Source organism: Nanorana parkeri, unplaced genomic scaffold (assembly GCF_000935625.1).
Source record: "Nanorana parkeri isolate BGI_ZX_2015 unplaced genomic scaffold, ASM93562v1 scaffold1171, whole genome shotgun sequence".
NCBI lineage: Eukaryota > Metazoa > Chordata > Amphibia > Anura > Dicroglossidae > Nanorana > Nanorana parkeri.
In genome coordinates, this window is record NW_017307439.1 from 335286 (window position 1) to 349803 (window position 14518).

Sequence of the window (14518 nt, forward strand, 5' to 3'; positions counted from 1 at the left end):
ACCCACTAAGCGATTTATCGCACAATTTCTGCCGTGATTTGCGCAAAGTCGCTGGGCCAATGCTATTCAATGGAGCTGTCTTAGCTCCATGTCGCAGGACCCTTTTTGTGGCGGATTTTGTGCGATTTTTCTATTTTTTTTAATGGAGCCCGACGGTGAAGGTCGCGCTACTGTCGCTGGATCGTTGCCCCGAAAGTCGCGCTATCTTGGCCGCGCGGATCCGTGCAAAAGGTATGTGGCTTAGTGTGAATGGGGCCTAAAAGAGATACAACAGGGGTAGGCAACTTTGGAACACCAGCTGTGGGTAAACTACAAATCCCATATTGCTTCTGCTTCAGGGAGCCATGGCTGTCAGAGACTTGCAATGCCTGATGGGACTTGTAGTTCCACAATAGCTGGAGGGCTAACGTTGCCTACCCCTGAATACACGGTAACTGATCTGAGATCTATCATTTCACTTTATACATTAGTCGTAGCATCCCTAATCACATACACCAGATAATCTACTGCTGCCATATCAGTTCTGTCTATAATCTTCAGAATTACACTCGCACCAATATATTCATTTGTCTGTACATTGTCAGGACATTTTCCGTAGACTACACTTCCCAGAATCCTCAGTGGGTGGGAGGAGGGGCACTTCCTGTGTGTTTGGTAGGTGACAGCCAGGTCAGCTCCAGGGCACAGAATGCAAGCAGCTAGAACCATGGCAAGTGAGTATTAGCAGGCATCGGTCTGACTCGTGTGTGTTCTATGTGCATCTGCCTTAACCCTTACATTGCTGGCCTGGGTCAGTGTGCACCACTTTATTCTCTTGCGTTCAGGCTTTGGTAACCAGCTGTTGTAGATTTGACTTAGAACTCATTTATACTCTGTATGCTATATGCTAGTGCGCGGTAATAATAACCATATATCATTTTGGGTGACAGATACCGTGCACAGTATTTCATACAGAGTTTAACACTTTTATTGTGATTTTAATCTCTGTTCAACAGTGGGGGACATCTCCAGGGACTGACATCTCCAGGGACTGACATCTCTAGACTGTCCTAGGAATCAAGTACAGCTGGTTGTCTGCTGTAGATCAGAGGTGATCATCTAAGGACTGCACATTATATTCAGCGCCCATAGGAGCTCATGTGCATAGATCCATACAGCGTTTCTTTTCTGAGTGCAGTATTAGAACGGCCAGTGTGTTCCAACTTCCTGCACATTGTGGTGTTTAGATCCGGAATCCAGAGTTCACGGATGTAAAAAAATGACCCCAACCCTGCGCTCAGAGAGGAGTACTCTAAATACTGGTGTAGTTTACTTGCACAAGCGTCCACATGTAAATTAATTCTAGATGCTGCAGTAAATGAATATTCTAGCCACTAAAATGAATTGATGAACACGCTTCTAAATGCGAGTACTTTACATGTCATTACTCACCTTGTTCACTCTGGATCTTGCTCCCAGCTTCTGGCAGTGTAGATATGAGTATTTAATTATTCCTGTGTGCATAAGCCCTAATGCTATAGAAGACTGTCAGGGACTGGGAATGTGTTATAGAAGACTGCCAGGAACTGGGAACGTGTTACAGAAGACTGTCAGGAACTGGGAACGTGTTACAGAAGACTGTCAGGTACTGGGAACGTGTTACAGAAGACTGTCAGGGACTGGGAACGTGTTACAGAAGACTGTCAGGGACTGGGAACGTGTTACAGAAGACTGACAGGGACTGGGAACGTGTTACAGAAGACTGACAGGGACTGGGAACGTGTTACAGAAGACTGTCAGGGACTGGGAACATCTACATCTGCTCCTTCTTCGATCCTCCAAATCTGCCCCTACTGGGACCCTCTCCGTCTACTCCTGATGAGACCCTCTGCATCTGCCCTTGCTGAGACCCTCTGCCCGAGACATCAGGCTGGCAACCCCAGAGCAGTTTGACATAAAATGTAGCAAATTCATATATTATTCTGCATTGCTGTATTGCTGGGATTTGTAGTTCCCTATAGCTAGTGGTATTATTCTGCATTGCTCTATGATGTATTGCTGGGATTTGTAGTTCCCTATAGCTAGTGGTATTATTCTGCATTGCTCTATGGTGTATTGCTGGGATTTGTAGTCTTCTATTGGGGTACAGGTAGGGATGCACCAATACTCGGGAAGACTTAACGTTCCATGGGGGGGTACAATACTTGCCTTCCCCTGGGCGCTGGCAACCCCTGCTATGCCACTGCCCACATGGGCTGGTCATTGCATTGGACTTGTGCTGGAAACATGTCACAATGTTGTTTTCCATCCAAATCCACTTTGACACAAACGGTCAGCTATGTAAACTTTGCTCCAGACATCATGGTAAATATTTATCTGTTACTCAGTAAGACTGTTAATAGGTGAAAACATTTTCTAAAAATGACTTCTTTCCATAGAATTCCGACTGGCCTTGGTTCAGCACTTTGTATCTCCTGTGAAAGCAGATAATCTGAAGAGGGCATCTGAGCTGGTAAAGCAGGCGGCCCAGCATGGAGCCCAGATTGTAGCACTGCCGGTGGGTGTCCATGGAAAGGTTAAATGCTGCAATAACTATTATAATTGTGGTCACTTCATATTGTTCTTAGCAGCTGGAAGTTTGCTGGTTACACACACTGGGTGCCGCCCGGTAAGGTTCTCTGTTATACAGGTCTTGGAATAGCTAGTAGTAGTTATATTTAACTGGATTTGTTGTGCAATGTTGATGAATAGCAAAACATCATTTGGTATGTCTGAAATGTCGCTATATGCAAAAAATATACCTCTTAAGATCCAAGTCTGTGCAGACAGTATGGCAGCTTGCTGACTTGATAAGAGCCACAGGCAGTTTCAACTCACCATGAAAACTCAGAATTAGAAGTTAATGTATTTTATTTCAACTTGGTGCATTACAAAGGATGCGTTTTCTTGTATCTCGTATAGTGAAAAGACATTTCTCTCCAAAAACGTCCTTGCTCAGCAAGGGTAAAACAGAAACTAAACTGGGAATTGGAGGAGCTAGCAGTGTCTAGCTAGAGCAGTGGTGCTCAACCTTTCTAATGCCGGGACCCCTTGGTAACATTTGCCAAGTTGTGGTGACCCCCGACGGTAAAATTTAGGAATGACGCGGCTGCTGCAGCGACATCTGGCGGGAGAACTGACACTGCTGTGCTAGGAGAGGGCTGAGGAGGACTCTCACCTAGCATAGCAGAAATCACACAGCGACCCCACAGGTTGAGAACCACTGGTGTACGCCATCAGAATAAAAAAACAAAAAAACCACCATAGGAATGCATAGCTAGATTCCTATTGGCTATTTCACTTTGCAATAGCCAATAGCAAACTAGCTATTGCACCCGCCCTCTGCTGCTGTCAATCAGTAGTGGGGACCTGATGGAGAACTTCAGGTCCCCCACTGCTGATTGGCAGCAGCAGAGGGCGGGTGCAATAGCTAGTTTGCTATTGGCTATTGCAAAGTGAAATAGCCAATACGACCCCTGGCAAATCGTCATTCGACCCCCGGGTTGAGAACTGCTGAGCTAGAGGCATTGGGGGGTATAGTGGAATATGCCAAACACAAATAAAAGTATACAATAAACAACCTTCAACATTACAGAACAAGTCTAGATGAATGTGACTTACAATGGGTGCTACCTGGCATTTTACTAGTTGCTGCCAGGACCAGATTTCTCTGCCTGCAGCCCCAAGGCCAGGTTCCTCAATGTGCCCCCCTCCACGCCAAACCAGCAGACTGTCAAGTTAGATATTTGGTCAATCTAAATCAGATTGTAATGTGCATGCCAAACTTTAGACCAGAGATGGATTAAGGCAGAATGGGTCCCTAGGCATAGTGGCAGCTTTGCCCACCTCCTCTATTTGATTGTCATTGATGAGGGTTACGGTAGGTATTGAGAAGCATCCTATCTGCATTGTCGGTCCTAGAATGGTCCTTCCTCATCAGTGGCTAACTGGCCACAAGTACATCCTCCCCTTGTGAAGTGACAGGCTGGTGCACAGCTTTTCCATACTTCGTTATTGCCCTGGTTTACTGTAAGTGCATAAAGGTTGTTGCTGGGCTGGAACATGCACTGAGCCTTAGACTGCTGCCCAGATTGCCTTGTGGATGCTTTTCACACTGGCGCACCTTTCCTGTATATTCCTCATATGGCCCTGTTAGTGATAATTTGTCCAAGCTGGGGTGCCCGGAGAGAGCTCAGTGCTCTGATCGTCTCAGCTGTATGTTGTTCTGAGCTGTTTGTTTTCTAACGGCCTTCTTTGTTCACATTTCTGACATTAGGAGTGTTTTAATTCTCCGTATGGAACCAAATTCTTCCCTGAATATGCGGAGAAAATTCCTGGCCAGTCTACACAAATGTTGTCCGAAGTAGCCAAGGAATGTGGAATCTATCTGATTGGAGGTCTGAATCAACGTTTGTCAGTCTTAGTGCTCTGAAATATGGACTTTAGGTGGAGTTACCATGCTATTATCTTGTTGCCAGAAAAACCTTCAATGTTCCCCCCTGATTTTGCTTAGACTGTGGCCTGATTTTCTCTGATTTCTTGGCTAAGTTCCATGAACTGCTATGCCCCTGTCTAATGATACTGACTCTGTGGTCAGTAAGAGCATTCTGAGTAGAACTTATGAGCCATGAACTAAGAGGAGTCAAGCCCCAGTGACACTAAATCAAAGGGGGCCAAATTACAGTACCGGCTTGGGCCAAACCGGAGCTTCTCTGAACCCGATAGGGACATGGGGCCACCCGCCCAATAAGCTGCAGGCTGCAGCATTCCAAGGGATGGAATTCTTGTGCTGACATCATTGACCTTCATATGGTCACATGGCCATATTAGGTCAATGTCATTGGCCAAAGATTGCCATGTGGGCATACAGTATAAGATCAATGACATCACATCATCCCACCACTTTGCTTATGCGCAGCTGCGGGCAGGGAATTCCTTTGATGCAGCTCATTGGGCACCAGTACAGGGAGCTTTTTTTTCCAGGTTTAGAGGAGCTCAGGTTCGGTCCAAACCTGAGCTCATCCCTATTCCCCAACTTTTGCCACTTCCCTGTCCAGTGAAATTACTCTTATTGCCCACTGAGGTGCCATCATTCGAGAAGGGGTAGTGGGTGAATGGTTCTTAGTTCAAGGGGATGAAGCTTAGCCTAGACGTTAAAGAAGTTACTAATAAAGTTGTTTCTGCTCTTTGGCAGGACAAAAGCTTTAAAGGAGAACTATGGGTTAAGGCTTTTCCCCATAGTTCTCCTTAGGGTAACGGGAGGACACAAACTAGCGTCCTCCCTACCCTATACCGCTGCTCACGGTATACTGAGACGCTAAAGCGGATCCTGACTATTGTGCCGGGATCCGCCCAGCTGCGTGAGTGACAGCTGGCTCTGCCTATCTAGAGGCAGAGCCAGCTGTACCCGCCCCTTCCCCCGTCCGTTCCGCCAGTCAGCGCTGGCAGATCGGAGCGGGGAGAGGGGAATCCAGCCCCTCCCCTGTCACGGCAGAGAGCTGTGACAGGATCGAGAGGTGAGCGAACGCCAGTATGTGTTCGCTCACCTCACGATCTACTGAGCCGACCTGTGACAGTCTCATTGTCACAGGTCGGCTAGAACTATGAGGTGAGTGAAAAGCACCTCCATAGTTCTCCTTTTTAAATGTATAATTTACATGATATTCCGTGTCATACAGCGATTACAGACACTTTATATCAAATCAAAACTAAAAGAACAAAATCATTTTTTAGCTAATTGAACTGATTTCATTTCCAGGCTCTATACCCGAGGAGGATTCTGGGAAATTGTACAATACCTGTACTGTGTATGGCCCCGATGGAGCATTGCTGGTGAAACACAGAAAGGTAATGGAATGTGTGTGAATTTTTGAATGTGTTGTAAAACAGTTTTGTATATTTTATACCTGATTAAAAAAAAGAACATTTCCTGGGAAAATAAATCACTACTTTTTAAGCCATTATACATAGTTCACCTACTTTACCATTATATTTCACCATTAAAATACATTGGCATGTATACATTATGTCTTAAACGTTTGTGCATGCTTAAAATATTCAGCACATATGATGTATTTTTTGTAGTCCAAGTGGAACGCCATCCAGAAGGTTCTCTTTTTTTAGTTTTGATTAGAGTGAGGAAGGGCTAGAGCCCTTTGGGGAGATTTTCCTCCACTTCCCATCTCAAAGCACAATGAGGAGTGAGAAGAGATCTCTCAGACAGCTGTTACGGAACAAGTTTCCCCATTGGAAGATTTCCCCTATTTTCCTGTTCTGATGTCAACTCAAAAATTTGGATTTTGTTTGACTCGTCCCAGTGATAGTAGTCATCAGGCATCAGGATAAATATTGAGAGTGAAGCTCCCCAGAGGGGACAAAGATACCAATAAAAACCCAACAGAGAAGGGGAAAAAAGGTTTAAGTGCACTTTAAGTGCAGGTACCTTACACCTGTATTATTCTTCAGATTGATCATTATGTCCCTGCAGATCACCTTTGGATTCTAGTCCTAGGCTGTACATGCGTCCTGGACGTCTACGCAAGCTGAGATCAAGCCCCACCTTGTTCTGGGAGTCATCCCTGCCTCTTGTAATTCAAAAGTCAAATACCAGAACCCCAACTTCCCACTGAACTTTGGCCATTTGATTGACAGGAAGTAGGAATTAGTGCCACCAGGTGTGGGGCTTAATCTCCCTGTGTCTATTATACTGAATATTTCTGGACATACATTGTATAAGTTTCTGGGTGGTTTTTATCCCAAATGTATTCCTAGGATGATTTATGTCCAGTTTTTATTTCACAGATCCACCTCTTTGATATTGATGTTCCAGGGAAGATTCGCTTCCAGGAATCAGAAACTCTAACCCCTGGAGACAGCTTTTCCATGTTTGACACACGTATGATATATTTATCAGTACTGCACCACAAACACATTTCCATTCTTTAGGCCTTGTTTTTTTGCCGCCATTTTTGTGAAATCAATATACATAAGGCGTACAACAATGGGAAAGGGAGTTGCAAATGGGTGAGTAAATAATGGAGAAGAATCTGGGGTGTCACTGTAGGTTACAGACTATATATCCACTTGCAATGCCAGTCTGCAGATTTTAAAGCTTGCTGAATATTCACTGTATTGAAAGTGGCAGGGAAGTAATGTTTGCCTCTAATTAGTAAAGTAGAGCTGGAACCAACCAATCGATTCATCGATAATGAGAATAGTTGTCAAGAAACCTCATTATGGATTAGTTGGTGTGGATCCCTTAGTTTTCTCCTTCACGCTTCCAGTGGGGATCAGAGGGGACACAGACCCCTGCAGTCAGTACAGAGTGGTGAGGAGAGCTCCTTGAAACCTCTGCAGCTTTCTCCTCCCCGCTGGGAGCCCACTGCATACTGTGGTTTGTGTTCCCTCTGATCTGCGCTATCCCCCGTCTGTATCGACAGAGGCAGCAGGGATCAGAGGGGACACAAACCACTGCAGCCGGTGCCCAAAGGAGAGAAGAGACCGGCTGTTAGCCAATGCCGCTTAGACTTTACATTGGGTGCAATTGCCAGCCTGCTGTTGGCTATTTCAAATTGCAATAGCCAATAGCAGGCTGGCTATTGCACCCGCCCATTGCCTGCTTTCAATCAGCAGAGAAGCAGACCTGAGCAGAACTTTTCCTTCAGGTCCCTCCTCTGCTGGCGTATTTTAAATCCAGGAAACGAAAACGAATTAAAATGTCTAATATAATACATACAATTATTAAAAAAGGTGGGAAAAGGTAATTTTCTGCCTGACAAATTCTGCTGCGGTGTGCGTTGCGGTGCCATTCATTTCAATGGCACCCCAAACGTGCCTCCCGCCCGCACTGGAACACGCGGCACCATAATGTGTGATGGGATTGCAAAAAATTGTGCATGCAGTTTAATTCTGAAGTAAACCTTATGTTTGTAACACCGTATTTGTGCTTTTTTAATAAAAGATAGTATTTATTTTTTATCTGATTAATCCAAAAAAATTATCGGCCAACTAATCGATTATGAAAATAGTCGTTAGTTGCAGCACTACAGTAAAGCATCGTCTTGAATATGTAGTTCAGTGCTTTAAAGTGTTTGCAAACCCTAACAATGACCTTTTCTTGTTTGCCCTTTTGGTAGGTTTAATATGCCATTGGGAGCATTTTGTTCAATTTTATTTGACAAATGCAAAAAAAAACTGTTGATATTGTCATAAATTCAGAACTGTGTCCTCTGCACACTTCCTGTGTCATCCCAAAGAGCCCTCCTAGTTCTCATTGTGGACTACAGAATGATTAGCATTTATTCTAAGGGGGGGTTAAGTAGTTTAGTAAAAGACACAGGACAGGGCTGACACCACTCAGTCCATACAAATGCTGTGTGCTGAGAGCTGAGTGTATTTCTGGCAGATCAACATGCAATTTTCTTTACTCATAGGGATAAAACATGGGGACATGTGCATATATTGCAGAGAGGAACTGAATATGTGTATGTATATATTTTGCTATAGCATACACTTTAATTGGGCAACCATTTTAAGCACAGGACCAAATTTTAGAGCAAAGTGTGATCAGATCATCACATGGGACTCGCAATTACCAAGCAAAACTCATAGACCTCCTAAGCTTCCTATGTGTTCCAAGTTAGTGATTAAGAAAGTATTGGACACAATGGATCAGCTTGACAGCCAGGGAACAAGTATTTTCAGAAGGAGAGGTCAGCGATGGCTATACTTCCCCTGATAGTACATTGTCATATGTTAAGTAATAGAATCAATGTGATTATTTAATGACATAACAAATATTCTCTTCCTGTATTTGATCATATTGGAAATAACATTAATCTCATCATTTTAACAGCTTATTGCAAGATTGGCGTGGGCATCTGTTATGACATCAGGTTTGCTGAGCTCGCCCAGATATATACGAAGAAAGGTAGCCCTTTTTTATGCCTATGTGTAACGAGTATTCTGAAGCTCGAATGTTTGCGCCAGCACCCTGTAGCTTCTCATTATGCTTTATCTATAGGTCAGGATGGAAACTGCAGGTACATAATCACTGCATGAGTACATGAATGTCCTGGAAAGTATACATTTTCCCCAAGCAAGCTTAATGACCAGATTGTAATGATGTGCCCACATGTGATCTTTGCCAGAGATCAGGCCTTAGTTAGTTGGTGGCGGAGGAGAGGGGTGACATTATTGTGTACATGGTTGCCTTCATATTAAATATGATGTTGCGTTATATAAGGTCACTTACATTTTAAATGCAGAAGACTGAGAAATACATTTCTGGCATGTCATGACACACAGCAAAAATATCCTTTTTCAGAAAAGCTCCACCTTTATCATTAAAGGAGAACTATGGGGTCAGTGTTTTTCCCCATAGTTCTCCTTAGGGTAACGGGAGGACACAAACTAGCGTTCTCCCGTTACCCTAGGCTCAGTATACCGCAAGCTACAGCTCGCGGTATACTGAGACGCCGGAGTGGATCCCGACTTAGATGACGGGATCCGCCCAGCTGTGTGAGTGACAGCTGGCTCTGCCTATCTAGATACAGAGCCAGCTGTACCCTCCCCCGTCCGTTCTGCCAGTCAGCGCTGGCAGATCGGAGCGGGGAGAGGGGAATCCAGCCCCTCCCCCTGTCACGGCAGGGATCCGTGACAGGATCAAGAGGCGAGCGAACCCGGTATGTGTTCGCTCACCTCCCGATCTACTGAGCCGACCTGTGACAGTCTCATTGTCACAGGTCGGCTAGAACTATGAGGTGAGTGAAAAGCACTCATCTCATAGTTCTCCTTTAAAAATCTGCCTATGAACTCCAGGCAAGTGACTAGGCTGAGAGGTGCAATCTGGCAGAACTGTGTACTTTAGGCATACATGCGTAGATTTTTCTCGTTCAGCCTGCAGGATAATTGAGCGCAATTGAATAGGTTTCCCATCCATGCTAAACAGTCTTGATGAAGAAGTCTCCCCTGGATTCAGACAGCCGGGAACTGCAGCTGTCCTGATACCCGTACAGTGATTGTATCAGATAGGATGCAGTCACTGTTTTGATGATGATTTTGTTCCAATGCATGGCACTGTTTCCTTTTTTTGCTTTATTGAAGTGTCACAAAATGACACTTTATTCATCTATACGCACTGCAGTGTGTTGCAATGCCATGTGGTGCAGGGGGTTGAGCTGTGTAAAAATAATGACATGCTGCATTTTTATGCATCACAACACACCGCAGTGCAGCGTTATGGCGTGAACAGAGCACATAAAACAATTGCGTAGTTTACCTAGCATGCATTACTGTAATATGATCAAATATATCTGATTCAAGTTCTGCTTTAAGCAACATGACTGTGTTCATTTTTCCTAGGCTGTCAGTTATTGGTTTATCCCGGAGCATTTAATATGACAACAGGACCTGCACACTGGGAGCTGCTGCAGAGAGCGCGGTATGTGGTGGGACAATGCATCTTTATATCATGAGAACTTATTCTGGGGAAAGGTTTTTAATAGGGGGCATCTGTTCCATGCACTGGAACTGTTTGTGATACCAACCATGCCAACAGTCTTATGTGTGTATTCAAAACAACGTGGAATGTGACTGATTGCTACGGGCGATTTTAATGTTGGTGATTTGTTTTCCGTCTCCCAACAGAAACTTTTATCCCTCAATGCCTGTCATGTCACAGAGACAGGAAAGAATGGGAGACTTGAAGTAACAAACACCTGACTGAAGTTATACTTCTTCCACACTGTATGAAAAACAAAACTACATAAAGTGAATGTGTAGCCAAGACAATTTTTTTCGTTTTATATCAAGTAGGGTACAGGAAAATCCTATGTTATTTCCTGATGGGTAGATTTCTCTTCACATCCTGTAGTGGAGACACAATAGGAAGTGAGAGGAAATGCCTTCAAAAAGTGAAGAAAAATCTCCTCTTAGACAGGTGGTACCAGTACAGGTATCCCCATTGAGAGATTTCCATCACTTCCTGTTTTGGGGACAACTCTAACATTTTTGGTCTCCCTTCTGCTTTCTGTACAGTGACAGTGGTCATTGGGACAAATAAAGAGGGTAAATCTCCCTAGCAGGGATGTAGACAAGACTTGTGAGAGATTCTTAACTTTATCTACTCTATCCAAGCCTAAAAAGGTTTTGGGTATACATACACTCTACATTTTTCCAAACCTACTAATCTGCGCTAGACAATCACCCTTGTTAGCAAGAGATTTAAGGACATGGGTAATCATTTCAGGGTCAGGCAAAGATCTAGGCCACATAGATCCAAATACCATGATTTTAAGCTGGCCATACATATTGCATTCTGATTTATACTCCTTTAGATGTCCCGAAACTTTGAGGGTCTACCTACACAATGTATTCAGGTGTGCAGAGCCTCACCTTACATAGTTCTTGGTAAATCTAAGGGCAGTTGTGGCACATATGGATAGCTTGATATTTCATCAAATGAAATACTTGGAGGTGATTGCCAAACTGAAGAAATCATCCGTATGTTTATAGGTCCCATCATGACCCTGACTGACATTTGCTGGCAGAACCTTCTTGTGGGCAAAGTCAAATGGCTGGGACGCATTTTCCTGGCTGAGGTTTTCAGCCGGTGCCTGGTGCAGTCAGATTTGGCCGGAGTCTGATTTGTGCTTGCTTGTTGCCAACAAGAATTCATCAAATTCTTGTCTTGTTTCATCTAGGGCTCTGGACAACCAAGTCTACGTGGCCACCGTGTCTCCAGCCAGAGATGAAAAATCCTCTTACATAGCTTGGGGACACAGCACTGTGGTCAGCCCATGGTAAGTAGCACAGAGGCTGGAAAACGTAGCTGCCGATGGAGAAAGAAGAGCTGTCTGCATTGTAAGATGTCATATTAGTGTGTCCATTGGAAATGTAAACATGGAATCTTTAGTTCGGCTTCCATTGAACCATCAATTAGAATTAGTTGTTTCAAACTAGTTTTATATGGGCAGAATATGTCAGTTTTGTAGAAATGATACTGCAAATTTTCCATCTGATCTGACTGGTAACAGTAGTGTGTACAGCACAGGGGTCAAATCTTTTAGTCTGAGGGAAAGGAGACTGAATGATTGAGTTTGATAAAAATAATTTTCTGTCCCCCAAACAGCCATTCTTAGATATTGGCTACCCAGTGTGCTCTGCGGAGGGCTGATGGTGTTAGGCCTGAGGGAAGTAATGTCATGCATAGTAGTGGAGAACCTAGTCGGTATACAGTCCATCTGTGAAAAGCAAACCTACCAATGGCCTTATGGTGCTGCCAGACCCTCTGCACTGCTGCCTTTGCGTACCTTTTAGATTTCCTCTGGGAACCCCATCCCTGCCATCCACTGCCTAATTGTTCCTATTAGCAGAGATGAGATTTGGGGCTCCTGGGGTGCGGAAGTGTTCATCTAAAGACATGAGTTCAGTCCCTACATTGTAGTGCTGGCGCTTGATAGATGCAATTTAATCTCCTCACATTATTTGTGTTCATGACAGGTTGTTCTAAAAAAAAAAACACTGTGAAGTCTATGAAATGTTCACTGACATCAGTAAAACATCTGTACAGGTCACTGTCCAGTAACCATATGCTGCTATATTAGTTAATGGTGTATAGCAATGAGTCAGCCAATCTCAAAAGTAATCTTCAACTCTCAAAATAACAGCAGCCAAGGGGCTGGTTTCCCTATTTCCCCTTGCCTCCCCTCCCCTCCACCTCTGTACACTATCATACTATAGGTTATATTCTGCATATGAGCTGTTCGCAGAAAGGACAGAATGAACAATGAATCTGATTTGTGATGATCATCAGTCATTTCTTACACTCAGACTCCTTCAGTCCATATACTTCTATTGTATTGCAGGGGAGAAGTCATTGCTAAGGCCGGGGCAGATGAATCCACCATCTCCACTGAAATAGGTAAAGAAAATGTGTTCTCCGTGAGTTCTTGTGATCTTTCCAGGATGATGCACATCTACAGACTCACTTATACCAGAGTAACAATCTACCAGCCTACCAGTGACATGTACAGTATATGAGATGCAGAGAGTCTCTCACTGTCATTATCAAAGTAAAGTGTACCAGAAACGTTCATATTAACTAAAAGACAGACCTTCAAATATTACAAGGTTGCTCTTTGGAAATCATTTTTACACGTGTCACCTAATCCTCATCATTTAACGTGAATCTGTTGAGAGAAACAAACCCCCTCCAGATGAATAATACACTGCAAAGATTTTAGCAAACAACTGCAAAACTTCACTAGGTTCTGTTCTGGAAATAGTGTGATAGGTCTGCTGACTGGGAGTGTCTGCTGACCTTACAGCTGAACGGCAGGCAAAACCAGCTTCATTTAAATATATTCCTCAATAGCCACAAAGCATATCCATCCACTGTGTGTGCATCAAATGTCTTTGAAACGCTAGATATTACCTTGTGAAAGTAGTAGTGACATTATCACTGTGCTGCACATGTGCTGAGAGTCAGCAGGCTCCTCCTAGTACAGGCTGCCAGCAGAAAACTACAGGAGGAGGTGGAGACCAGGGAAACAAAAAATTGAAGACGGAAGCGCCACTACCTGGCGCAATAAATGTGGTAGAGCAGGGTGTAAGCATTGGTGATGTACTCGCCTAAGGCTGGGTGAGCATTCGCTTGTACTCATCGGATTGCGGTGAAGCGGATGGAGTGGAGTAGTGGTGGGGGGTGATCCCTCTTTTCCAGGGTGGCGTAGCGATTAAACCCAATAAGGCAGATGGAAACACATAAGCGAGGGGGTGAGGTAAGCAGTGGTGGGTGAAGAAGAGGTGGGCTTCTGTAACTCACCGTGGGGATATTGAAGGGCGACTCTCAGCGATGACGGTGCGGCCAAAGTTGTGTCTGGGCGATGGGCCGTGGGATGGTCCTCAGGACGGCTGCTGGCACAGGTGTCCTCTGATGGCAGGTGCTGCGAAGAGGTGGAGCGATGTGGTGTCCTGGATAGGGGGACCGGAGAGCGATGGAGGCGCCGGAATGACAGAGTGTTCAGCCGCCGTTGCTTTCTGACAGTCCGACGGAGCTGAGACCTACAGGCGTTTGCTTGGGGAATCCTGTAGTGCGGGTGTTGCGGCGCGGGCGGTGTCTGTAGATGGGTGGATTGTAGGATGCACTCAGAGGATCAGTGAAGACTGGTCTGACGGCTCAGTGAAGACCGCGCTGACCGTGACGCGTTTCGAAGGACCTTGGAAACGCGTCACCGTCAGCCCGGTCTTCACTGATCCTCTGAGTGTCTCCTACACTCCACCCGTCTACAGACACCGCCCGCGCCGCAACACCCGCACTACAGGATTCCCCAGCAAACGCCTGCAGGTCCACCACTACCCCACTCCATCCGCTTCACCGCAATCCGATGAGTACAAGCGAATGCTCACCCTGCCTTAGGTGAGTACATCACCAACGCTTACACCCTGCTCTACCACATTTATTGCGCCAGGTAGTGGCGCTTCCGTCATGAGAGAGCAG

General features: G+C 44.9%; 1 protein-coding gene across 1 annotated transcript in view; it reads left to right on the forward strand.

Annotated features, from left to right (window-relative positions):
• Window positions 1-629: 629 nt before the first annotated feature.
• The window catches only part of NIT2 (nitrilase family member 2), a 30574-nt gene continuing 16685 nt past the window's right edge, over window positions 630-14518 (forward strand). The window contains exons 1-9 of the mRNA XM_018568324.1: window positions 630-713; window positions 2418-2536; window positions 4295-4415; window positions 5777-5865; window positions 6820-6913; window positions 8873-8947; window positions 10381-10459; window positions 11721-11819; window positions 12885-12940. Coding sequence (XP_018423826.1) covers window positions 689-713; window positions 2418-2536; window positions 4295-4415; window positions 5777-5865; window positions 6820-6913; window positions 8873-8947; window positions 10381-10459; window positions 11721-11819; window positions 12885-12940 — 757 coding nt within the window. The 5' untranslated portion in view covers window positions 630-688. The remainder of the gene's footprint in view (window positions 714-2417; window positions 2537-4294; window positions 4416-5776; window positions 5866-6819; window positions 6914-8872; window positions 8948-10380; window positions 10460-11720; window positions 11820-12884; window positions 12941-14518) is intronic.